Raw genomic sequence first — 26,294 nt, 5'->3', positions numbered from 1 at the left:
TAATCTAATACTGGCTAGAAAAATAAAAAATAAATTTGACCGGTAATTTGTGTAAAAAACACTTTGTCTAAACCATTATGGTCGATAAAATTGTAAGAAAAGTAATTAGCAAAAAATTGAGGAAATATGATACTTTTTGGGTGATCATTAATTTTTGACCGCCACTTATCTCGCGGGCAGAACTTTAATGTTAAAAATTAAAAATATTACCCATAGGGCAAACGAGTGGCAACACTGGTTAAATATTAATATAAGACGACGCATTTTTTCACCAGTTCAATCACATAACAGACGAATTAAACAAAAAAGAACTAAATCGTGAAATGACCCCAAAGAGTGCAAACAAAAAATATTTTTTCTCAAAAAGTTGCCTTGATTTCATTTAGTTGATAAATCACAGTTCACGGCGTTAAATGAGCACACTTGAAAATTTTCTAAAACAACATAGAGAATGCCGGAATAAACTCCAAAAGAGATTGAATGAATTACATAATATTTTGGATATAAAATATCTCAAAATCATTAAGCAAGCAGGAGATTTAAAGGTTTTAACTTGGTTAAAAACTTAAAATGACTCAACTGCGCATACTATTATATTTAGTCATTAATATAAAAAGTAAAAAGTTGAATGACATGAAAGAATTTAATACATTCATCAATGATAAAGACATTAAGATACAATTAGGTAATTCTTTAAACAAAATGAAAAAGTTAGTAATGCATCAGGAAATTTTTTATTCATCTCTAGATCAATTACGATATAATTATATTATAAAATAAATAAATAAATAAAAAGAAGAAAGGATGAGATTTATAGAATTTTTCTTACATGAAACCTGAAATAAATAAAAAACCATTAATATTTAAAAGAATTCAAAGTTTTGACACAAATAATAAATATATACGTAAGAAAAATATTAAAATTTTGAACGAAATTTTTTAAAAATGTAATTAATCCACTGGTTACTTAAAAAATAAACTCATCAAATTTATAATTTCAGCCGCTTCGCTACTATCCGTTGTTATAACTATTATTTTTTAATTGGTGTCTCGTATTCACTTTGGGACTTTTGGGGTGCGACTAATTCAAATTCGTGTAGGCCTGTTCTATTTTGTTGTAAAATCTTCCAACCAAATGTGATTCCATTTTCTAAGGCTCAAATTCAGAGATTTTGGTTAAAGACATATTTGGTGTTAATCTGTTATTTTCATCTTCGCGCAAAAAAACAAAAACAAACTGAAAAATCCCCATTTGCCAATAACCACACGAATCAAACCCCGCCATACCAATTCACAGCTATGGCGTCCATTACTATACTTGTCTCTCCACCAAATCTACAGTATTCACTCCCCTCTCGCAATTCACTCTTCTTTTCTCCTACAATTACAAGACTTAGAACCTCTTCTTCGTCTTCCTTCTATTCTTTAACTCCAAAATCGCTAGCAGTTTCAGCTTCTTCTTCTTCGCGTGCGCTAGAAGCTTTGATATTTGATTGCGATGGCGTTATATTGGAATCTGAACACCTTCATCGCCAAGCTTACAACGATGCTTTCTCCCATTTCAATGTGCGTTGCCCTTCTTCTACTTCCGATGAACCGCTGAATTGGAGTCTGGAGTTCTATGATGTTTTTCAGAATCAAGTTGGTGGTGGCAAACCCAAAATGCGATGGTCATTATCTATCTCTTCGTTCAATTGTTCTGATTATAAGATATATTTAGTGGATTTAAGTTATATTCGTTAGTGTAATGAATTTTTTTACACAATAAGTATAATTTAACTTTGTTATAGCAGTTTACTTACCATTTATTCTAGGTTACCAATCAATGTTAGCAAGGGCGGAGGGACAAGCAGAGATACGGGTTCAGTCGAACCCGGTAGCTTTTGCTCAAACAGGGTATTTGTGTTAAAAATATATAAAATATGTACAAATATTAAATTTAGAACTCAGTCATTAGTATTTGAAGTCGTCGCTCTAAAATTTAGAATGCATAAGGTTAAAATTTTGGCTCCGCCTCTGAATGTTAGTAGTAGTAATAATTAAGAGCGCACTTCCTTTAATGGTTTAACATTTTAAAGAATTAAATTATATGCCTAGACAATCTAATGATTTTTTTACACTATTAGTGTAGTTTAATATGTTATAACTTATAACCGGTTACTTCCCTTATATTAAGGATTACCAATCAATGCTCCTAAAAAGAGTTACTTATAATGGCTTCTTAAGTAACCTGATTTTGTAAATGTATTTTTTACACCGTCAATGCATAGAATTTAAACTCAAATTTCATGAAGAATTGTTTCATATCTTTTGATATTTATGAGATTGAGTTTTACTGTTACCCATTCTAAGATGATCTTCTTCACGTGCTTGACATACAAATTGTTTTTTAACCCATATGTAAGGTAGCAAGCTATGAGCAGTGGGGAGCTTAGTGGAGTGAAGGAGATTGTTGTAAAATTATACCGTATAAATAGAATAAAAATAAAATAATTTTTTTAGTTATATATAAACTGGTGAATCCCCAAATTCTAGTGAAGTGACCATGGGTTCAAAAATTTATTTAGGTAACAAGTTCAAACCCAAGTGTGATTTCATTTTCTTACATATTTGAATCCTTTTATATAAGTTTCTAGTTTCGCCGCTGGCTATGAGATAATTAAAGAAATAGAATAGAGAAGTTAGTTTCTTTCACCGGATAAACTTTCAAATTTCCCTACTATCCTATCAGCACGGCAATCACAAATACAATCACTAGTGGAATGAAGAAGAGTTGTATACTTTTTGTAAGCTTAATAATTCAACAAGCGGCTTTTCTTGCGTAAAAAAATGTTGATGGGCAATGAGACTGATCCAAATATTTACACAAGCTTTTAGATGAGGTTTGTTCACACTTTTCTAACATTAGAGATATACTAATGGAGTGTTTCGGATTGTCTTGATAGGTATTTTAAGGAACATGGATGGCCAACTTCAACAATCTTTAAGAATCCTCCAGAGGATGACAGCGATAGAGCCAAGCTCATTGATACTCTTCAAGTACTATATATCATATTTTTCTTATTCTTTTCACTATCACTAGTGAATTGGCATATGTCTTGGTACCTTTTGGCATTCTTTCCGTTCTTTCCCTTTTTGTAGGATTGGAAGACTGAGAGGTACAAACAGATAATCAAATCAGGAACTGTGAGATAAATGATCTATATTCATCATTTGTCCTTTTTAAATCGTTTAAATGCTGTAACATATCCAATTTTCTTTTACGAACCGGCTTGATATTGTTTTTGGCAGGTTAAGCCAAGACCAGGAGTTTTAAGATTGATGGACGAAGCCAGGGCTGCTGTAAGATATTTACCTTAGAATACAGTTCTTACTCTATAATGGTACTTTATGTTTGGTTATTTGACCTGAACAAGATAACTTTGAAGGGTTGCTAGGGTGATTATCTTTTACGTGGATTCATGTATTGCACTTTCTATTCTATGCTCAGAGAGAATCTCTTACCTAGTCAAGTGGCATTAATGCCTTTTCGTCTGTATCTCAGGGCAAGAAGCTCGCTGTCTGCTCTGCTGCAACCAAAAGTTCAGTTATAATGTGTCTTGAGAATCTTATAGGACTTGTAAGTCTTCTGCTTTTTGGAAGCATGTTTCCTTTAAGTATTATTTCTTGTCGAACATGGTTAATTGTTTGTGCAACTTGCTTTTAGGATCGGTTCAATGGTCTTGATTGCTTCCTTGCAGGTATCTATCTTTATCCTTTCTGGACTTGTTTTGATGGTTTGTACTACCTATTTTGGTAAAAGCGCATGCTAAAGTCATACCTAGTTAATAAAGTACAGGAAAAAGAAAAAACAAAGGTACAGGGAAGCAAAACAAAAAGATCGTGAACATGATAATAATGCAGCAGGGTGTTTGCAACATTTCCATCAATCTCTATACAACATTGATACAAAAATTATCTAGATGTTAAAAGTCAATTTACTTCTCACCAGAAACAGTTGAAATCAGTCGCAACTTATGAAACTTATTTCAACATATTGATGGCTAGTTCCTTCTGATTCTATAGGAAATGACTATTTGCAACTTGCATGTTTAGATAGACAACTTTAAGGTTGCAGTGATAGGTATTGTGCGTTCAAGTGAATCAGTTCCTACACAATTCTGAAATTACTTACAAGTACCTCACATTACGTAGACAAAGCTAGTCTTTGATGATATTATACTGGCCCAAAGGTATCCTATGGTACTGTTGGTTGGTAGTTGCAACCCGTAAATGGGTTTCTGTTTTAATGATAAACAGGAAGATGGAGAATCTTGTACCCCGTTCCAAAAGTTATGTAGTAAAAGACCAGTAACACAAGCATAGAGCATAAGAGGCTTAGTGCGACTTCTCCAACTTCAATCTATTGAATTTTTCCTAGTTTCATGTATTTGTATGCTAAAAGTTGTCTGGTTAATAATGGGATTTCAATTCTATTATGCTGTTGCAAACTGAAATGTTGCAGATAAATCAATTCTGGTTTCAACACATCCATTACACATAGAAACTACTACTATATGATACATGATTTTAGTCGCTAGGAGATTAACTTTCTGTGCTAGATGTGTTCAGCACAAGTTTCTCTGAATATGATAATGTATCTTGGCTTTTGTAATTTCCAGGTGATGATGTGAAAGTAAAAAAGCCCGATCCTTCAATATACATTACAGCTGCTGAGGTGATTAACATTTTAAAGTATTTGCACTTGCAAGCCGCATATTCTAATTTTTACTTACTGCTTTGGACGTTTGGTTTGTATTTTGGCAGAAACTTGGCGTCTCAGAAAGCAATTGTTTGGTGGTGGAAGATAGTATCATCGGGCTACAGGTTCGTCTCCCAATTTTCTGGATTAGTCTTATATTTTTATGTTCTTTTGAGAGGCTATGTTTAGTTCGAAGTAGTCATTTGATTCTTATAAAACGTGGATAGAGAGTGGTAGCACATGAAAATTTAATGTCTATTTGTAACTCACCCTCATTAGAATATCTTTGCCTTCTCGGGATACTAGTTTCATCTTCTTAATAGTCTTATGTGGCATTCTTTCTCTTTACTGCTGTGATTATGCTTGCCTTGAGCCGAGGGTCTATCGGAAACAACCTCTCTACCTGTACAAGGTAGGGATAAGGTCTACGTACACACTACCCTCCCTAGACCCCACTTGTGGGAATACATTGGATATATTGTTGTTGTAATAGTCTTCTGTGGCTGATCAAAATTATGGTGTTAGGGTTCGGATATGTGATTCGTTATAACATGAGTACCAGTTGTGTTTGCCAGAGTAACTGTTCTGCAGTATTCATTATAACTGTTCTGTACAATCTTTGTTTGAACAAACTCTGTACACAACCATTTCTCAGGCTGCAACTGGTGCTGGAATGTCATGTGTGATAACCTACACATCATCTACCGCGGATCAGGTAACACATATCATTCTTTTCTCCTTCAAAAATTTCATACTGTCGATTCCCGTGCTTAATGTATATTGACATCACTATCGAACACGTTACCATGCTTCACAGGATTTCAAAGAAGCCATAGCAATCTATCCTGACTTGAGTGATGTTAGGTATGAACATATGCTGGTCATTTCATATGTAGTAATTAACTTTTAGGAATGGTGACTTATGACTAGTTACTTGTTGCATTTTTGCAGATTTAATGATTTAGAGTCACTTCTTCAAGATGTTGTCGTCACGAAATAGGGTAGAGGGGCGGGCCATTATCCTAGTATATCGAAGCAAAAACCGCGGATTTCTAGTTTTTGCAAGCTATTTGAAGTCCCTAAATGTGCACAAAAGCTTCACTTTCAGCAAGAAATCTACTTGAAGCCTTTCCTGTATTTAGAGGTTCTTCTGCTCTGCTTGTATCATTTTTGTTCTGAAATATACTGTTCATAATTATTCATTTGTGTAAAATAACAGTTTTTACGTTCCATTGGTAATACTTAATTTTTATGTACATGTCAAAAAAATGTTGTCTTATTTCTCAGTTCCCAGCAACCCCCTCAGCCAAAATGCTAGTCTTCCTGTTTAAAGTTTTCCAACTAAGCACCTCAACTTGGTAAAAACATACTAATAAATGCATTTGATGTATGTGATATGGATTTAATTCCAGAAAAAAAATATGAATTTAATTGATGTAGCCAAAGTGCGTGAAATTTGATAAAAGTACCATTAGCATAGGCTTTAAATTATGATTATGATTTAGCATTCTCAATATTACTTTTTTGTTTTCTGTTCAATTCTTTCGTAACACAAAAGTTAATAAATACGGCCATCTATTCAAAAGTTAAATATAATTCGCAGTTTTAATTCTTCACCTGGTGATCGTGTTGAATGACAATTTAGCATTTAGGGAATTAGGAACATAATTTTCGATTATATAGTTATATAATAAAAAAAAAAAGGAAGCAAAGTATGAATTCCATTTCCTTGGTTTTGTTATGGTTCAACTGAAAATAAAATAACCACGGAAGGGTGTGGTGAGATAACTAATAGCCTATTTGGCCAAATTTCTAAAATCTGCTTATCTTGAGAAGTGCTTTTCAAAAAAGTACTTTTGATGAGAATCGGTTTGTGTTTGTCTAATTAATTTGAAAAACACTTTTGAACAGTAATTAGTGTTTAGCCAAACTTTTGAAAACTTATTCTAAGTGTATTTTTCTCAAAAGTGCTTCTTAGAAATGTGCTTTTAGAGAGAAACTACATTTTTCTATTTCTCAAAATCTGCTTCTGCTTCTCTTCAAAAATACTTTTTTTCCTTCTAAAAGCTTGGCCAAATACTTCAATTTTCGGCCAAAAGTACTTTTGGCCCCAAAAAAAAAAAAAGTTTGGCTAAACAAGCTATAAGATCCTCACATTCATAGCTAGAAATCTTATATTCGAGCCTTAAAAATGATGAACCTTTTGATAGAGAGTGTCTTACTCATTTACCCTTTTAGTAGGCTTACAAGACGTGAATTTGAATTAGTGTGAGATAGGGTTGAAATACGAATGATTAAACTAACAAAATAAAGTATATAAGGTGATAGTCCTTAAACAAATCCGACCTTAGCTCAGTTGGTAGAGCGGAGGACTGTAGTTGGGGTGTAAACCTTTCAGATATCCTTAGGTCACTGGTTCGAATCCGGTAGGTCGGATTACTTTTTCCAATTTATTTCTTTTTTTCTTTCTTTTGATTTTTCTTATGTTAACTTAGTTACATTTATTCAACTTCTATATACAAATTGATCATTCAATTAATTAAAATAAGTGCAGTTTAACTTGGTTCAAATTTTTCTATTATCAGAAGAGAATTAATATATTTTACAAGCATTTCGAAATTTTTTAGGGAATCACACTCATTCTACCAATAATATAAGTAAGAAATCCTTTCTTCAAATTGGGTTTATCTAAATAATAATACTAGGGGTGTCAATGGTTCGGTTCAGCCGGTTATTTTATAAAATTTGTATCATACCAATTTTTCGGTTATTCTATTATGTATAACCAAAATTAAACTTTTCGATGAATTAAGAAAATACGAAAGATGGCTAGAGTATAGATCCATCAATTATTCTATATCAGCGTAAAAGAAACTAAGCAAATACAAAGAAAATATAAATCACACGAATGAAAAGATATTAACCAAGTTGGGATTCAATAATAAAGTCTATAGAAGATTAAATATTTAAAGATATAAATCTAAATCATACGAAAAGAAACATATTCAATACGTTGCAGTTTGCTATTCATAATCACTACAATACCTTGTGTCTTGCTAGCGAATATGGTGGAAATAATTCAATTTCAATAGGAGTAACATAATAGGTTTGGGAATTAGGATTTTGAGTTTAATTACTTGTTGGCTTGTAACTGTTTCATAGGCCCAAGAAAAAATTTAATGCTTTATTATTTCTAAACTTAATATATAAATATATTTTACACATTGTAAATTTATTCAGTACGATTAGGTATTTTTTCGGTTATTTTCATAAAAATAAAAACCTACACTAATTATCAGTGCGATCATAGATTTATATAAAAACCTACGATTTTATTAAAAGAAACCTAAAAATCGATTCGGCACAGTACGGTTTGGTTAGTTTAGTCGATTTTTAAATATCCATTGACAGCCCTGAATAATACTAGCAGTTTTTCGTATATTAAAGAAATACTGAATCTAAATTTCACTAGTCCGACTAATACAGATTCGCACAGTAAGGCTCACTAATGGGGTAGATTTTCTCTACTTAAAGAAGTCTCACCTAACAATTTTCTCTAATTCACATTAACTCTATTTTCTTACAAACACAAATGGAAGAATAGCAGGGAGAAGTTTAAAGATGGGAAGGGGTATATATATCTTGCAAAACATCCATAAATATCTAATACTGTTTGATTAACTCTAAGTTCCTAATAAATAATAAAATTATGTCTTCTACTGTATCTCTTTCAACTTTTCCATAATGCTTCATCAACTGTAGATATCTCACCTAGCAAAAATAAACTAAATCGGTCTAGAATGAAATAAGTAGATATTTTCTTGAGTGAATTTTTCCGGTAATTTGCCTAAATCTCTTAGCTATCTAACTTCATTGCATTATTCGTCACTTGATTCTTGCAATCTCTTGGGGCATATTCCTGAGTCTCTTTCGAATTTCATCCACACAATGTATTTGTTCATTGAAGGTAACTCCCTGAACGGAATAATACCATCCTGGATATTCTCCCTCTCATCGCTAAGCTACTTAGACTTGAGCTTTAAGGAGTTGCCAGGTCCTCTTCCCAAGTCAATTCAAAACCTTATGGGCCTAATGCGAATTGATCTTTTCAGGCCTCAAACATCCTGTGTATCTTGATCTTATGACAGATCAAGTCGAGTTAGATTCATAAGGTTTTGAATTGACTCGGGAAATGGACCTTGCAACTTAAAACTCAAGTTTGAATAACTTAGTGATGGAAGGAAGAATATCCAGGATCGTTTTGTTCCATTCAGGGAACAACCTTCAAAGAACAAATACTCTGTGCAGGTGAAGATACAGGAATAGGCCTCGAGAGATTGCAACAATCAAGTGACAATTAATGCAGTGAAGTTAGGTAGCCAAGAGATTCAGGCAAATTACCAGAAAAATTCCTCCAATTTAATGTCTTCTTCAATCTTTTAATCTTGCTTGCGGCTATCGCCATTACTGTCCTGCGTAGTATGAGGGTGAGAATCAAGAAGGAATGACTTCAAGTGTTTGTAAAGCACCTTTGGTTTCTCCATGTTAATTGCATGTCCTGCATCCTTTATTATCACGAGTTGGGCGTTGTTGCCTAAATGCCTGCACAATCAAAGCAAGTTCAGACGAATCGCTGAGCTAGTCGTTTAATTCTTGTAAATGGAGAAGATTGAAGTGAGAGTTTTGAAACAAGAAAGGAAATGAGCTAGTCTAGCTTTGTAAGATTGACCTTTTTAATCTGTGAGCCAATTCCAGTGGGAATATCTGATCATATTCTCCCCATATTATCAACGTGGGCTGCGTAAAGGAGGTGAACACAGTTAAGAGAGCTCAAATCAATGAGAGAACATCCGAAGGGGAACTAATGACAAGCAGTTATTATTGAACTTTTTGTGCTGAGGGTCTATCGGAAACAACCTCTCTACCCCCAGGTTAGGGTAAAGTCTGCGTATATAGTACATACTACCCTCCCTAGACCCCACTTGTGGGATTATACTTGGTTGTTGTAAGTGGCAGAGATGAGATCATAGTTTTGTACGAACCTGAGTAATCTTAGGAAGATCAGAAAACTTTCTGTTATTGTGTAATGCTTCGATCAACTCCTTTCTTTCTTGATGATTAACTGTGCACATTACCTGCAACAAGGAAAGAAAGCACGTAAATACCAACTTCAAGTTGAACAATAGTGACATATGTTCAAACTTCTCGTACATGAGAAGCCAAATGTAAATAAGAGCTCGATTAGTGGATACAGGACAACTCGATGTACAAAGCATCCCGCATTCACGCAGGGTCCGAGGAAGGGCCGCACCCCAAGGGGTATGACGTAGAGAGCCTACCCAAATGCGAGCATTAATGGCTGCTTCCACAGCTCGAACCCGTGACCTTAGCTGGATTAGTTGATGCATCTGCTAAATGTCTACAGCATCTTCGTCTAGCTTCCGTGAAAATTCTACTATCTGAAAGCCTCAAAGTTGATTTCACGGACACTCCTCGAGTTTCTAGTATATTGTACAATAGCAGTGTGTAGTTCATGCCTCCATTTATCATCTCCCACAAGACAATATCTATGAGAAAACTTATACTTTTTTCTCACAGTTAATGTCTATGTTTAAACTCCATTTCCAAAAAACAAATAGGAGTCAAAACTAAAGTCTTCAAAAGGTCATTGCACAACTCCATATCACTGGTGAACAACATTCAGCAGTAGCTATGATCGGAAAGTCATTCTTGGAACAAAACAAGATAGACATGTTTGAATGTTTTCAAAACTATGGAAAGAATCAATAGCAACCGACCTTAGCTCAGTTGGTAGAGCGGAGGACTGTAGTTGGGGTGTAAAACCTATCAGATATCCTTAGGTCGCTGGTTCGAATCCGGCAGGTCGGATTAATTCTTTTTGCCATGTTCCGTTAATAATTATTTTAATCTGGAGAGGAGAGGTTTCCCATATAATATAGTCCAACTCTGACAAGAGGTGTATGAAAACAGTTCATTACCATTATTTTTGGAGATAGCAACTTATAAAAATATATTCGTGTCAGTAGTATCAGATTCCCTGCAATCTCCTATTTCTTAATCCAGGCAGAGGCTTAAAATTTTAGTGAGAAATCCAGAAAACTAGCTTCTCTATGCCAAAGTAAGAAAATAACAAGCAACCAACTGTTACAAATGTCTTGAAATATCAATACAATCTCAAACAAGTCGGATCGGCTATATGAATCCTTACTATTTCTCCATTTAAATTCATCTTAGGCCAACATTATGTTCCATTTCTTGAAATACCAATCACTTATCAAATTTTAAGAGTACATGCTACATGTAATATTTGAGAAAGAGAAAGGGGCCACCAGAGTGGTGGAAGGGAAGGAATGAGTTTATATAGACAATCAGACAGCAAGAACTTGAAATCCGATACATATGCGTGAAAACACAGAAGGAACACCTAGAGAACAAGTAGTGGTGCAAAAGGAACATCATAAGAGCAAATAAGTAGAAGCACACAATGCACATAGATCATGACAATTTGGGCATCTTTGGAGTTCGAACTGGTAGAAGAAATAATGTACACTTCAGGAAAAAATACATCTTATAATAAACTTTAAGAGTTTCTTCTCAACTTCATATTTTTGAAGTTGTAGATGGAAGACGAAATTCAGTCTTGGAAATCACTAAGTAAGATCACTTTACAATGTTATCAAGATTTGAAGGTACAGACAAGATCAAGCAACAACAAAACCATTTTCAAGGCATTAGCATGAGTTATCCAACCTTAAAAGGTCATTGCATAACTCCATATCACTGTTGAACAACACTCAGCAGTAGTTTTGATTGGAAAGTCATTCTTGGAACAAAACAAGATAGACATGTTTTAATGTTTTCAAAACTATAGCATTGGAAAGAATCAATAGTAACCGACCTTAGCTCAGTTGGTAGAGCGGAGGACTGTAGTAGGGTGTAAAACCTATCAGATATCAGATATCCTTAGGTCGCTGGTTCGAATCCGGCAGGTCGGATTGATTCTTTTGCCATCTTCTTTCTCTTTTTTTTTTAAATATTTTTTTATAAGGTAAGACTTTTTTTATATAATAATTTTAATCTGGAGAAGAAGGATTTTCCATATAATATAGTCCTAACTCTGACAAGAGATGCCTGAAAACAATTTATTAGCATTAGTTTTGGCTATAGAAACTTATAAAAACATTTTCTTGTTTCAGTAGTATCAGATTCCCTGCAATCTCCTATTTCTTAATCCAGGCAAAGGCTTAAAAGTTCAGTGAGAAACCTAGACCCACAACAACTAGCTTCTTTATCAATGTAAGAAAACAACAAGCATCCAACTGTCGCAAATGTCTTGAAATACCAATAGGTGGTGGAAGGGAAAAAGTTTACACAGACAAAAAGCAATAACTTGAAATCCAATACTTAGGCTAAAAAAGGCAGAAGGAATGCCTACAGAACAAGTAGTGGTACAAAAGGAACATCATAAGAGCAAAAAACTAGAAAATGCCAATGCACATAGATCATGAAGATTTGGGCTTCTTTGAGCCCGAACTGGTAGAAGAATAATGTACACGTCAGGCAAAAAGGTGGACAATATCAAACATCATATAAACAACTTTAAAAGTCTATTCCTCAACTTCATATATTTGAAATTGGAGATGGAAGACACAATTCATTCTTGGAACTCAGTAAGTAAGATCACCGTACAATGTTATCAAGATTCCAAGGTACAGTCAAGATCAAACAGGGACTTAGTGAAGTGAAAACTGATTCTTGGAACACAACAAGATAGACATTCTTAATGTTTTCAAAACCACAGCATTGGGAAGAATCACTAGCAACCGACCTTAGCTCAGTTGGTAGAGCGGAGGACTGTAGTGGGGTGTAAAACCTATCAGATATCCTTAGGTCGCTGGTTCGAATCCGGCAGGTCGGATTGATTCTTTTGCCATCTTTTTTTACTTATAATTACTTTGATCTTGAGAAGAAGGGTTTGCCATATAATATACTGCCATTCTGACAAGAGGTGCATTAAAATAATTTATCACCATTGTTTTTGGCAATAGCAACTTATAAAAAATACATTCTTGTGTCAGTTGTGTGAGATTCCCTGCAATATCCAATTTCTTAATCCAGGCAGAGGCTTACATTTTCAGTGAGAAATACAGCCCCAAAACAACTAGTTCTCCATACTAATGTAATAGAAAAACAAGCTCCCAACCGTCACAAATGTCTTGAAATACCAATCATTTGTCAAATTTCATGAGTATATACTACACATAATATTTGAGATAGAGAAAGAGGGCACCAGGGTGGTGGAACGGAAGGAAATAGATTATATAGACAAACAGACAGCAAGAACTTTAAACCGATACTTAGGCGTGAACAGAGGCGGACCTACAGTGGAGTGTGCGGGGTCACCGGAACCCGTTAGGCTCGGTAAAAACCATGTATATATAGATCTTTTGTGTACTGTATATCCAGATAGGACCCCTTAAATAATTTACTTGGGTCCCCAGGAAAACAAAAGCTGGACGGCAGCAGTGGTTGAGCTGCTAGTTTCACCACCTTCCCAACTTTCCTCACCATTCGGTCTTGTGTTCGAGGCCTAGTTCCAGCAAAATTAGCATTTTGTTCTTTCTTCTTTTATTTTCTTTTACATTTTGAAAACCAGTTTTGTCAAAATGTTTTATATCAAAGCATTGATAACAATGTTTATTTTTGCATATTACTTGCCTATATATATATAATAAGAAAAATTAACGAAGCAGCGTTGGGCGACACCGCTTCTATCAATATTGGTTCCTGTAGCACCTATTTTGCAAAGTAATCTTTCACTCTTTGCTTAATGCTTTTTCTTTCTTTTAAAATTTCTGGTTGTTTATATATTGCGGATAAGTTGTCATACTTATTAATTTTTTAAAGAACTGCACAAAGAATTTTATCGTTAATTATTGGCATATTTAAGGTTAGTGATGCCCCCATCATGCTCAAATCCTGGGTCCGCCTCTGGGCGTGAAAACGCAGAAAGAATGCTTGCTTGTTAAAAGAATGCAGAAGAAATGCCTAGAGAACAAGTGGTGCTAAAGGAAAAACATGAGAACACATAACTAGAAGGAAGCAATGCACGTAGATCATTACAATTTGGGGTTATTTGGAGCAGAACTGGTAGAAGAAATAATGCCTTCGGGTCAAAAGGTAGATAAGTCATCAAACATCTTATAAACAGCTTCAAGAGTTTTTTCCTCAACTTCGTATATTTGAAATTGTAGATGGAAGACGAAATTCATTCTTGGAACTCACTAAGTAAGATCACTTTACAATGTTATCAAGATTCCAAGGTACATGCAAGATCAAGCAAAAAAGGGCAGCCCGGTGCACTAAGCTCCCACTATACGCGGGGTCGGGGAAGGGCCCGACCAAAGGGTCTATTATATGCAGCCTTACCATGCATTTCTGCAAAAGGCTATTTCCACGGCTCTAACCCGTGACATCCTCGTCAAATGGCAGCAACTTTACCAGTTACGCCAAGGCCCCCCTTCATGCAAGATCAAACAACAAAACAATTTTCAAGGCATTACCATGAACTCCCCAATTTTATTTAATTTTTTTTATTAAGGAAAAAAACACTCATGCTCATGCAATAGGCATTAGCATGAGTTCCCCAGCTTTGAAAGATCATTGTATAACTTCATACAACAATATCAGCAGAAGTTTGAGTGGCAATTAATTCTTGGAACAACACAAGATAGATATTTTAATGTTTTCAAAACCACTTCAATGGAAAGAAGCAATAGCAACCGACCTTAGCTCAGTTGGTAGAGCGGAGGACTGTAGTTGGGGTGTAAAACCTATTAGATATCCTTAGGTCGCTGGTTCGAATCCGGCAGGTCGGATTGATTCTTTTGCCATGTTCTTTCCTTATAATTATTTTAATCTGGAGAAGAGAGTTTTTATATAATATACTCTCACTCTGACAAGAGGTGCATGAAAAGTATTTATTACCATTATTTTTGGCAATAGCACCTTATGAAGAATATATTTTTGTGTCAGTAGTGTGAGATTTCCTGCAATCTCCAATATCTTAATTCAGGCAGAGGCTTAAAATTTCAGTGAGATACCCAGACGCACGACATCTAGCTTCTACATACCAATGTAAGAAACAACAAGCACCCATTTGTCACAAATATCTTCAAATACCAATTTCAAGTGTATATACTACATACTCTTGAAATCCGATACTTAGGTGTGAAAACGCAAAAGGAATGCCTAGAGAACTAGTGTTGTGAAAGAAACATCATAAGAGAAAATAACTAGAAGGATGCAATGCACATAGATAATGACAATATGTGCTTCTTTGGAGCCAGAACTGGCAGAAGAAATAATGCACCCTTCAGGCCAAAAGGTAGATAAGTTACCAAACATCCTATAAACAACAACAACAACAACAACAGCCCAGTAAAATCCCACAAGTGGAGTCTGGGGAGGGTATACCCCTACCCGCGGGGTAGAGAGGTTGTTTCCGGTACACCCTCGGCTCAAGAAGACTTTTTCTTCCTCAAGAGTTGCAGATGGATGACAAAATTCATTCTTGGAAGTCATTATAAGTAAGATCATCTTACAATGTTATCAAGATCCAAAGATACATGCAAGAGCAAACAACAACAAAACTATTTTCAAGCAATTAGAATGAGCTCCCCAATGATCCCACATTTCTTTTCAGGCATCCTAAACCAACAATTCCTGATTTTTATACAGCAACATAAGGAAGGCAAACAGTATCTGACCGTCACAAATATCTTATAATACAGCTTTCCTGATCTTCATCTAGCAATAAGGAAGACAACCACTATCCAACTGACACAAATATCTTCTAATACACATTGATCAAGCTCTTGACACTGCATTGTATGTGTATTTGAAAAAGGAAAGGAAAAAGAAGAGTTTATGGCAGAGAGATAGACAGCAAATCTTGAACTGCAAGCTTTAGGTGAGTGTAATGCAGAGGGAATGTACAGAGGAAAAGTATGGTCCAAGTAGTATGATAACCAGAAACTCATGAAATAACTAATGGACATTCTTCAGGCCAAAAGCCAAAGCTCACCAAGCATATATAAACAATCCAAAAGTTTATCCCTTAACTTCATATTTGTGATATGGTGAATGAAGAATATACATTCTTGGAATTTAATTGGATAGATCACCTCATAATATTATCAACTAGACATGGTTTATATAACCGACCTTAGCTCAGTTGGTAGAGCAGAGGACTGTAGTTGGGGGTGTAAACCTATCAGATATCCTTAGATCACTGGTTCGAATCCGGTAGGTCGGATTAAACTATTTGCAATAATATTCTTTTAGCAACTTGCTGGAGGAAGAGGGGTCATAACTCACACCCCCAATGTGACAAGAGGTACGTACACAGAAACTATTTTTTTAACAGTAGGCATCAGACTGACTTATAATCCTCAAATTCTTCTATCTTGGAAAGTACCTTAAAACTTCAGTGAAAAACCCAAAACCTACAAGAATCCTAGTTTCCCAACAAGAACAACAACTACGCCTCAGTCTCAAACAAGTTGGGGTCGGCTATATGAATCCTCACTTTTCCATTTAAGCTCAACTCATGTCAATAGTTATACCAAATAAATAGAAGTGAAAAATAAATTTATATATATAATAGTAACAATAATAATATTAGAAGTTCTCTAACAAGTCTAAAAACTATTACCAACTAGCAGATATTTTCTTACACCATGTCATATCTTTAGCTAAGTCGGAATTGATTCCCATGATTTCATTAGTTCTAATCAACAAAGATTCAATCTTTATGCCTAATACATGAACTGCACAAACACAGATTAGCTAATCATGTAAATGTTAATAAATTCCAACATCACACTTAACAAATCAGTGAGAAAGAAAAGGATATAAAAGTGAGAAATCCAAGACTTACATCAATAAAACTGGTGAACAAAATTAGCAATAGCTTTAAGTGGAAACCATTCTTAGAACAGAACAAGCTAGATATTTTTTAATGTTTTCAAAACCACAGCATTGGGAAAAATCAACAGAAACCGACCTTAGCTCAGTTGGTAGAGCGGAGGACTGTAGTGAGGTGTAAAACCTATCAGATATCCTTAGGTCGCTGGTTCGAATCCGGCAGGTCGGATTGATTCTTTTGCCATCTCTTTTTCTAATAGTTATTTTAATCTGGAGAAGAGGGATTTGCCATATAATATAGTCCTACTCTGACAAGAGGCACATGAAAACAATTTATAAGCATTAGTTTTGGCTATAGCAGCTTATAAAAATATACAGCGTCAGTAGTGTCAGATTCCCTGCAATCTCCTATTTCTTAATCCAGGCAGAGGGGTAAAATTTTAATGAGCACAAAAACTAGCTTATCTATACCAAAGTAAGAAAACAACAAGCACTCAACTGTCACAAATGTCTTGGAAAGGGGACACCAGGGTGGTGGAAGGGAAGGAAAGAGTCAGCACTTATCGTGTGATAAGTACTGACAGCAAGAATTTGAAATCCGATACTTAGGCATGAAAATGCAGAAGGAATGCCTAGAGAGTACGTAGTGGTGCAAAAGGAACAACATCAGAGCAAATAACTAGAAGGATGCAATGCACAATAGATCATAACAATTTGGGCTTCTTTGGAGCCAGAATTGGTAGAAAAAAAATGTAAAGGTAGAAAAGTCACCAAACATCTTATAAACAACTTTATAATAGTTTCTTCCTCAATTTCATATATTTGAAGTTGAAGAAAATATTCATTATTGGAAACCACTAAGAAAGATTACCTTACAATGTTATCAAGATTTGAAGGTACATGCAAGATCAAACAATAACCGAACTATTTCCAAGGCATTAGCATGAGCACACCAATAATTTCCTGATTTTTCATATTGCAATACAGGAAGAGAACCCCCTATCCTACTGTCACAAATATTTTCTAATCCAAATTGATCAAACTATTGACACTGCATTGTCTGTGTATGCGAAAGAAGGATTGGGAAAAGAAGAGTTAATAGCAGAGAGATGGACATAAAATCTTGAACTGCAAGCTTTAGGTGAGTGTAATTTACATGGAATGTATATAGAAAAAGTATGATGCAAAATAACATCATGAGGTCAGCTAGTATGGTTACCCGAACCACTTGAAATAACTAATGGACATTCTTCAGGCCAAAAGCCAAAGCTCACCAAGCATATATAAACAGTCCAGAAGTTCATCCATCAACTTAACATTTGTGATATGGTGAATGGAGAGCATACATTCTTGGAATTTAATAGGATAGATCAGCTCACAATATTATCAACTAGATATGGTTTATATAACCGACCTTAGCTCAGTTGGTAGAGAGGAGGGCTGTAGTTGGGGTGTAAACCTTTCAGATATCCTTAGGTCACTGGTTCGAATCCGGTAGGTCGGATTAAATTATTTTCAAGAATATTCTTTTAGGAACTTGCTGGAGGGAGAGGGGTCATAACTCACACCCCCAATGTGACAAGAGGTACACAGAAACTATTTTTTAACAGTAGGCATCAGACTTACTTATAATTCTCAATTTTTCTATCTTGGGCTAAACTCTTTAAAATTTCAGTGAAAACCCCAAAACCTTCAAGAATTCTACTTTCCCAACAACAACTACACCGCAGCCCCAAACAAGTTGGGATCGGCTATATGAATCCTCACTTTTCCATTTAAGTAACAATAATAATATTAGAAGTTCTCTAACAAGTCTAAAAACTATTACCAACTAGCAGATATTTTCTTACACCGTGTCATATCTTCAGCTAAGTCGGAATTGATTCCCATGATTTCATTAGTTCTAATCAACAAAGATTCAATCTTTATGCCTAATACATCAACTGCACAAACACAGATTAGCTAATCATGTAAGTGTAAATAAATTCCAACATCACAACTAACAAAATCAGTGAGAAAGAAAAGGATATAAAAGTGAGAAATCCAAGACTTACATCAATAAAATCATTGAGGAAACAAGAAGGAACCTTCTGAGTAGGCTTATAAAAAGACAATTTCATAAGCTGCCTCAACTTCTCAGGAGTCTGTGGCAACAAAATTGAAACAGCCTCCTCTACACTTTTCACTTGAAACATCCCATTTTCCATATCTTTTTCCTCAAGACAAACACCAGAACACCCTAAAATCAGCCTTTCCACTGCCTCAGGAAACTGAACAGCCATACTATACCCTACAAAACCACCATAACTCAACCCCACAACTGTCATTTTCTTAACCCCATAAACTTCCATTATCCTCATAACACACTGAGCTTGAAAAAGTTCACTTCTTTCAGGTCTAGTAGTATAAGATTCACCAAAAAACAATAAGTCAGGAACATAAAGATTGAATCTTGATGATAAAGGTGAGATGAATTCATTCCATTGCCACATTGCATTTGCTCCAATTCCATGTATAAGGAGTAAAGTGGGCTTTCTTTCTTTGTGGGATTTGGGAATCCAACAATGCATAATAGTACCATCAGTTAAATCTGTAGTGGAAGATTTTAGGCCTGAGTTTGAAAAAGAGTATTTAAAGCACCAGTTTCTTGATGCAGTAAAGCTGCAACACTTGGCCATATCCTTAGTTGGAAATCCACTACACACAATCTTTTGTCTGAGAAGAACTGTGAGCAATATAAAGACAAAAAGATAGTGGCAATCTGAGAATTTTTTGGGTTCAGATTCTGTTGTGGTAAAAGCAAGGAATTGAGTGGAAAAAAAGGTGTTCAACAGGGAATGTAGGATTTTGATAATTGTTCCGTCACTTGTCAGACTGTTTCAGTAGTTAATGTCTTTGGATTCCTAATTTATTCTTTTCTTCTTTTTAGAGGATTTTATTTCCTTTTCCCACCCGTTGAAATCCTGTCAACATATTTTTTTGTCAAAGTATAAAATCGAGATTGCGGTCGAAATTAATTATATTCGTTAACCAAAAGTATATAAAATATATATATATATATATATATATATATATATATATATATTATCGATTATTCTTTGAGAGCGATAAAAAATATACATTTCTCTTATTTTTTCTGTTTTTGCTATAGTTAGACATGTATATATGTATATTAATACATGTAATTATTATTTTATATTATACATTTATACATAAAATAATAAAATGATGCCGACCAAATATTGTATGAAATTATGTGGTGATTATTCTTTTTACGGATAATTGTCTGATTTGCCCATCTACTATCATAAATAAGCCTTATTTACCCTCAATTTACGTTTTTTATCAAAAATATTCCTACAGTTATACATTAGGTTCATATTTATCCTTACGCATTAAAATGAGTTACATTTGCCCTTCGTTATACTTTAAGATCACATTTACCCATCTACTCTTCAAAAAGGGTTACATTTGCTCTTCGTTGTACTTTCTTGACATATTTATCCTTACAATTATATCATACATTTACCCTCGTCCGGTAGATCGGCATGTCCCACCTTTGTTTTCCTACATGGGGCCTATGTGGATTTCTTATTCTTCCAATTTAAATATGGTCACCTATTTAAGATAATTTAACCCGCCCACCCAATTTAAATAAGACTTTATTAACTCCATTATTGTGCAACTTCTTGTAATTTACTTTGGTTACTGCAATAAATGTGAGTTGTATTAGATTAGTGATTTTGAGTTCAAAGTTATTGTTTGTCAATATGTTGTCGCTGCTATAACTATGGTATTTCGCACAATCTTCATAAATACCGTATCGGGAAATTACTTTTCGTGAATCAATTATGGTCAATTGACCCAGTTTAGACTTTACAGAGTTGTATCTCTACAAACACTTCAAAATATCATTGAGTGATTCATGTCTCTTAACTCCCAAGTATTAAAGGGAAACAAATTAACATAGACAAAGGTGAAATAATTAAATAAAATCAATTAGAGATAACACTATAGTTTTGTTCACTCACTGTCCAAAATTTTCTCGCTCTCCGAAAAACATGGAGCTGACACGGATAAGAGAGATGGAGGAGTGGGGGTTGGGTGGGTTGGAGGGGGGGGGGAGGTGACGAGCTGACACAGATAATTGTAAGGATAAATATGTCAAGAACGTATAACGAAGGACAAATGTAACATTTTCCGAAGAGTAGAGGGGTAAATATGATCCTAAAGTATAACGAAGGGCAAATGTAACTCTTTTAAACGTTTAAGGGGTAAATATGAATCTAATGTATAACGGTAAGAATATTTTTGATATAAAAATTAAACGGAGGATAAATAAAACATATTTATGATAGTAGATGGTCAAATCAGACCCTTATTATATTATACATTTATACATAAAATAATAAAATGATGCCGACCAAATATTGTATGAAATTATGTGGTGATTATTCTTTTTATTGTACATTTCTAGTGTTACAAGCTCACAATAGAAGGAAATAATGACGTGTAATTAAAAGCTTAAATAATGAATACACAGAATAATGAAGTTTTCAAATGATTAAAAAGGCTCCAAAAGGTAATTATTAATGTGACCGGAAAAAGAAATGATAAAGCTTTTATCAATTATACTAAATTACTAGCTATTGTATTTTAAAGGAGTTTCACTGTAATTTATTTTACACTGCTCAGTTGGTTTATAAACCCATTTTGTTTTGGAATCTAATAATGTGAAATATAGTATATTCAAATCTAGACGATGACATGAAGTAAAAAATAAAATGGGTATAAATAGCTTATTCATAGGAAATTGCTACCGATCTTCAACTTTTCAGGAATCACAATCGATAATATGAAATATGGAATATAATATATTCATCAAATCTAATTGGAGATAAAAATAAGTAAAAAACAAAAGGGGCATAAATAGGTAATATAGATGAAATAATGAACTTTGAAAGGTCCAAATCCTAAATGCATGAAAAACTAACGAGAAATATATATTTTTAGCCGTTTTTAAAAATAATAGTCGATAAAATAAATTACTATATATTTAATATATATTTGTATTATATACGTACAATATAAATATTTTATATATTTTTTTGGCTAACACATATAGTTATTTTTATTGATAGGTGAGTTTTGTATTTTGCCCATAACTAAAATAGAAGGCTGAGTATACGCAAGCCCTTAAACTCACGGGCGAAGCCACAATACTGTTTGCGGATTCGACTGAACTCAGTAGCTTTTGTTCAAACCCTATATTTATATTAAGAAATTAAATAAATATGTACAAATCATTAATTTAGATCTCATTAACTTAAAGGGACTATAATCTCGAACCCATAAGGTTCAAATCCTAGCTCCGCCTCTGTTTAAACTTGTCCGCTTTTTAACTTAATTACCTATACGAAGACTTATATATATTTGCCGACCAGAAAAATTATGGGTTGGGACCGGTTTTTGTTTGGTGGTGAATTGTAGGCTAGTTATAGTATCGGAAAAGAATTTGAATTTGCATGTTTCTTCATTGAAAATGATATTCTACCTAAACATTGCAGGAAAAAATGAACCTCAATAAATTTGTTTATATGGCTAGGAATAGAGCAACACAGAGTGGAGGTTGAGCTACTATTATACTTCAATCATTGACCATTAACTGCATACGGAGTAGCATTTTATTTTCCTAACTCGATTATCTTATTGACTTGTAGATAAACAAAAAATGAAATATTAAATAACTTAATTAATTAAGTGAAATCGACTAATGTGGAGGGATGTAAATAACTTATTTACTTTTAATTGGAGATTTCGAGTTAGAGCTATAAAAATAAAAAATATTATAGTTGAAAGTGCTTTCTCCTTATGCGGCACAAATCTAAATTAGCCAGGGAAAAAAAACGTAAGATCACTAGACTGTAAATCTTGAAATAAAGACTCAGTCACACTTATTCTTCAAAAATATTACTTCCTCTAGTTTATATTATCTGCCTTTAAATTTTTTGTACGTCTCTTAAAAGACATAAGATAGCTTAGTTAATTATAAGAGAATTTGTTTAGAAATGCTCTTTATCTCTCTCTTAAATATCAACTTAATTAGCACTTTACTCAGTTGAGCGGTTAGAATATATTTGGTGGGGTGGGGTGGGGGGTGGGGGGGAGTATAGTAATAATGTTGCTTATTTTTCTAAGACGTCAAACATTTTCGACCAAATTTAATTTATCAATAGGACCATTATGTTTATACTAAACTTGTTAAGGAAATGATATAGTATAACTAAGATATATCTTTTTGATCAGAGACTAAATCAATCATCACCTGAAGAATAAGGCCAAAAACTAATTAGAATACATGTATAACCCCAATATTTTAAACGAAGACATATTGGACATTTAGCAAATAGCTATAGTATAATATCTGGATTCGCGCGGACAACTCACATGCTGCACGGACAACTCATGTGCTGCACGGACAACTCAAGTGCTATTGTATAATATCTGGATTCACACGGACAACTCACGTGCTATAGTATAATATATAGATCTGCACTGACAACTCACATGCTGCACGGACAACTCACGTGCTATAGTATAATATATGGATCTGCACGGACAACTCACGTGCTGCACAAACAACTCATGTGCTGCACGGATAACTCACGTGACATATTGGACATATTGGACATTTAGCAAATAGCTATAGTATAATATCTGGATCCGCACGGACAACTCACATGCTGCACGGACAACTCACGTGCTATACGGACAACTCAAGTGCTATTGTATAATATCTGGATTCACACGGACAACTCACGTACTATAGTATAATATATAGATCTGCACGGACAACTCACATGCTGCATGAACAACTCACGTGCTATAGTATAATATATGGATCTGCACGGACAACTCACGTGCTGCACAAACAACTCACGTGCTGCACGGATAACTCACGTGCTATAGTATAATATCTCACGTGCTATAGTATAATATCTCACAATCAGGCCCTCAGCCTCACTCTGTCATAAATCTCTCCAGTCTCTCGGGCTCTCAATACTCATGAAAAGCAGCCCAAACAACAATGATATGATGCATCAGTAATGGACAATAGAGACTAAGATAAAATAAACAAGTAAACTGTGACTGTGTACAAAACAATAATTTAGCAGACAGTTCAACATGTACACGATCTCTGTGGGTCCCTACAGTACCAACATATAATCTAAACATGATTTGTGGTTTAATTTCTCTACTACATGGAGATTGTATAGATAACATCAGATTATTCAACTACACAGTTCCATGAAATTTGACCAAGTCACAATTCCTACGGTGCACTCCCACACGCTGTCACCTAACATGTGCATCACCTCAAAACCGATCATATAACACATAATCCAGGGTTTCATACCCTCAGGACCAAATTTAGAACTGTTACTTGCTCGAACTGTGTAATTCTGTATTCTGCTATGCAAGTCTTTGCGAATCGAACTCCGAAAGCCTCAAATCTATCCACAGTTAATTCAATTAAGTTAATACTAATTATAGGAATTAATTCCATATGAAAATACTAATTTTTTAACAAAATTTGAAATTTAACTCAAAAATTGCTCGTGGGACCCACGTCTTGGAATCCAACGAAACTCACAAAATCCGATAACCCATTCAATTACTAGTCCAACCATACCAATTTTATCAAATTCTGATAACAATTCGACCTCCAAATCTAAAATTTTTGTTCTTGAAAAGTTTTGCAAAAATCTTGATTTCTTCTATTTAAATCCAAAATAAATGATGAATATAACCATGGATTTATGAAATATAATTACTTTTGGATATATGATACTTACCCAAGTCGAAGTCGTGAAGAAATCCTCAAAATCGCCCAAGAGCTATGCTCCAAAAATCCAAAACGAAATAAAGGAAATGACCATTTTTGGTCCTTAAGTTTTTGTCCATCCGTCACTAAAAGTCCACTTTCCGTCACTAAAAATCCACACGAGAACTTGCTTGCACCAGCAGTTATGTTTTTCATTAAAAGGGCTCTAACTCCATCATACAAACTCAGAATTCGACGATTCTTGTTCCTATGAGTCACAAATAATAATACGAACCTAGTCGTTCAATCGAAACTCAATTCAGAGCTCATTTTCTCAATGTGATACCAATTTCGCTCGTTAAACAATTAACTCATATTTCGCGCTAAAAACCCAATCGCGACTTGATGAAATTAGACCAAACTTTTCAGATTACTCCTATATTTCATTATCAAATTTCAGGAAGTCTCGAAATTGAATTTTGATGTCTAGAACTAAAAATGGACCTTTGGATCATTACATGCTTATGCTCAAAATACCAAACTCTTCCAAAACTCATCCGAGCCCATGGGACCCCAACCAAGTATACTAACAAGTCTCATAATATGACACAAACTTAGTCGATGCCTCAAATTATATTGAACAACACTAAAACACGAATTGCACCCAAATTCAAGCCTATTCAAAACTAACAATTTCCAACTTCTACATTCAATGCCGAAACCTATCAAATCAAGTCCGATTGACCTCAAATTTTGCACACAAGTCATAAATGATATAACGAAGTTATTCAAATTTTCAGAATCAGATTCCGACCCCGATATCAAAAAGTCAACTCCCCGGTCAAACTTCCAACTTAAATTTCTATTTTAGCCATTTCAAGCCTAATTTAACTACGGACTTCCAAATAATTTTTCCTACACGCTCCTAAGTCCAGAATCACCATACAGAGCTGTTGGAATCATCAAAACTCTATTATGAGGTCGTTTACACATAAGTCAATCATCCGGTCAACCTTTTGAACTTACGTTTTCATCTTCGAGAATAAGTGTCTCAATTCATTCCGAAACCTCACCGGACCCGAACTAATTACCCCGACAAGTCACATAATAATTGTAAAGTACAAATTGAGCTGTAAATGGGGGAACATGGTAGTAATACTCAAAACGACCGGCCGTTACACTATGTTAGTAATTTGTGAGATTTTCTATGGAATTCAAATATTATATTTTCAAACTTAAAAGAAGTTATGGTTTATTGAGGTTGTCACCTTGCCTAGTATTGATATAGGTGCCATCACGACATGTTAGGATTTTGGATCGTGACAGATTAAGAGTTTAAAAGATAATGTTAAAGAAATTGGGAGAAATCCATGAGACCTTTCCAAGAATTAATTGAGTATATTATATGAATATGTTGTATTTGGTGGATTTTCTGGATTTGGTTTAAACTACAAGTAGCACGAGTAAGTATAAATTGACGAATTAAGAGTAAAAAATATGAAACATCGAGGGTTGGGTATTTTATATTAGCTATGAATTAGCCTAAACAAGGAAATTAACACGAGATCGATGTTGATATGATTATAGATTGATTGAAGAAAGTTGTACAGGTCGCTTGAGGTGACGAGTTTGGTATTTCGACACGAGTACTGTGAGTAGTAATATTACCACAACTTGTGTTTTCATAACCTTCATGGTTTATACATGATTTTAAAAATAATATTTGTTACCGAATGTTTGAAATTGTATGTGGGACAAGTCATTTACTTGATATGGTAC

The 26,294-nt window shown here is 34.4% G+C and overlaps 2 protein-coding genes and 8 non-coding genes across 10 annotated transcripts; 9 read left to right on the top strand and 1 right to left on the bottom strand.

Moving 5' to 3' along the window:
• Nucleotides 1-1,204: 1,204 nt before the first annotated feature.
• On the top strand, nt 1,205-5,997 carry LOC104098466 (haloacid dehalogenase-like hydrolase domain-containing protein At4g39970). The gene is made up of 11 exons (XM_009605206.4): nt 1,205-1,670; nt 2,946-3,039; nt 3,142-3,186; nt 3,292-3,342; nt 3,545-3,619; nt 3,707-3,740; nt 4,662-4,717; nt 4,807-4,866; nt 5,397-5,456; nt 5,559-5,605; nt 5,693-5,997. The coding sequence occupies exons 1-11, from the start codon at nt 1,300-1,302 to the stop codon at nt 5,739-5,741; spliced, it is 942 nt and encodes a 313-aa protein (XP_009603501.1). The 5' UTR covers nt 1,205-1,299; the 3' UTR covers nt 5,742-5,997.
• Nucleotides 5,998-7,082: 1,085 nt separating this feature from the next.
• On the top strand, nt 7,083-7,177 carry TRNAY-GUA (transfer RNA tyrosine (anticodon GUA)). Its single transcript has 2 exons — nt 7,083-7,119; nt 7,142-7,177. It is a non-coding gene; the product is annotated as a tRNA-Tyr (tRNA).
• A 1,174-nt stretch (nt 7,178-8,351) lies between these two features.
• On the bottom strand, nt 8,352-19,576 carry LOC104098467 (uncharacterized). The gene is made up of 4 exons (XM_009605207.4): nt 18,745-19,576; nt 9,784-9,876; nt 9,471-9,538; nt 8,352-9,343 (listed from the first exon to the last, which is right to left on the bottom strand). The coding sequence occupies exons 1-4, from the start codon at nt 19,366-19,368 to the stop codon at nt 9,181-9,183; spliced, it is 948 nt and encodes a 315-aa protein (XP_009603502.1). The 5' UTR covers nt 19,369-19,576; the 3' UTR covers nt 8,352-9,180.
• On the top strand, nt 10,535-10,630 carry TRNAY-GUA (transfer RNA tyrosine (anticodon GUA)). Its single transcript has 2 exons — nt 10,535-10,571; nt 10,595-10,630. It is a non-coding gene; the product is annotated as a tRNA-Tyr (tRNA).
• Nucleotides 11,656-11,757, top strand: TRNAY-GUA (transfer RNA tyrosine (anticodon GUA)). Its single transcript has 2 exons — nt 11,656-11,692; nt 11,722-11,757. It is a non-coding gene; the product is annotated as a tRNA-Tyr (tRNA).
• Nucleotides 12,586-12,680, top strand: TRNAY-GUA (transfer RNA tyrosine (anticodon GUA)). Its single transcript has 2 exons — nt 12,586-12,622; nt 12,645-12,680. It is a non-coding gene; the product is annotated as a tRNA-Tyr (tRNA).
• Nucleotides 14,545-14,640, top strand: TRNAY-GUA (transfer RNA tyrosine (anticodon GUA)). The gene is made up of 2 exons: nt 14,545-14,581; nt 14,605-14,640. It is a non-coding gene; the product is annotated as a tRNA-Tyr (tRNA).
• TRNAY-GUA (transfer RNA tyrosine (anticodon GUA)) lies at nt 15,984-16,079 on the top strand. Its single transcript has 2 exons — nt 15,984-16,020; nt 16,044-16,079. It is a non-coding gene; the product is annotated as a tRNA-Tyr (tRNA).
• On the top strand, nt 16,825-16,919 carry TRNAY-GUA (transfer RNA tyrosine (anticodon GUA)). Its single transcript has 2 exons — nt 16,825-16,861; nt 16,884-16,919. It is a non-coding gene; the product is annotated as a tRNA-Tyr (tRNA).
• TRNAY-GUA (transfer RNA tyrosine (anticodon GUA)) lies at nt 18,100-18,194 on the top strand. The gene is made up of 2 exons: nt 18,100-18,136; nt 18,159-18,194. It is a non-coding gene; the product is annotated as a tRNA-Tyr (tRNA).
• Nucleotides 19,577-26,294: the final 6,718 nt, after the last annotated feature.

The sequence above is a fragment of the Nicotiana tomentosiformis genome, chromosome 5 (assembly GCF_000390325.3).
Source record: "Nicotiana tomentosiformis chromosome 5, ASM39032v3, whole genome shotgun sequence".
Classification (NCBI taxonomy): domain Eukaryota; kingdom Viridiplantae; phylum Streptophyta; class Magnoliopsida; order Solanales; family Solanaceae; genus Nicotiana; species Nicotiana tomentosiformis.
Note: the sequence above shows the minus strand (reverse complement) of the source record. Positions and strands in the feature narration are given on the sequence as shown.

Bases quoted from the DNA above. Each gene is read 5' to 3' on its own strand.
- LOC104098466 (XM_009605206.4), top strand. From the start codon at position 1,300: ATGGCGTCCATTACTATACTTGTCTCTCCACCAAATCTACAGTATTCA. The intron at 3,741-4,661 runs GTATCTATCTTT...TGTAATTTCCAG, and splicing joins TCTTGATTGCTTCCTTGCAG to GTGATGATGTGAAAGTAAAA. The intron at 5,606-5,692 runs GTATGAACATAT...GCATTTTTGCAG, and splicing joins CCTGACTTGAGTGATGTTAG to ATTTAATGATTTAGAGTCAC.
- LOC104098467 (XM_009605207.4), bottom strand. From the start codon at position 19,368: ATGGCCAAGTGTTGCAGCTTTACTGCATCAAGAAACTGGTGCTTTAAA. The intron at 9,539-9,783 runs GTTCGTACAAAA...TCCTTTACGCAG, and splicing joins ATCTTCCTAAGATTACTCAG to CCCACGTTGATAATATGGGG. The intron at 9,344-9,470 runs GTCAATCTTACA...TTGATTGTGCAG, and splicing joins TTGGCTCACAGATTAAAAAG to GCATTTAGGCAACAACGCCC.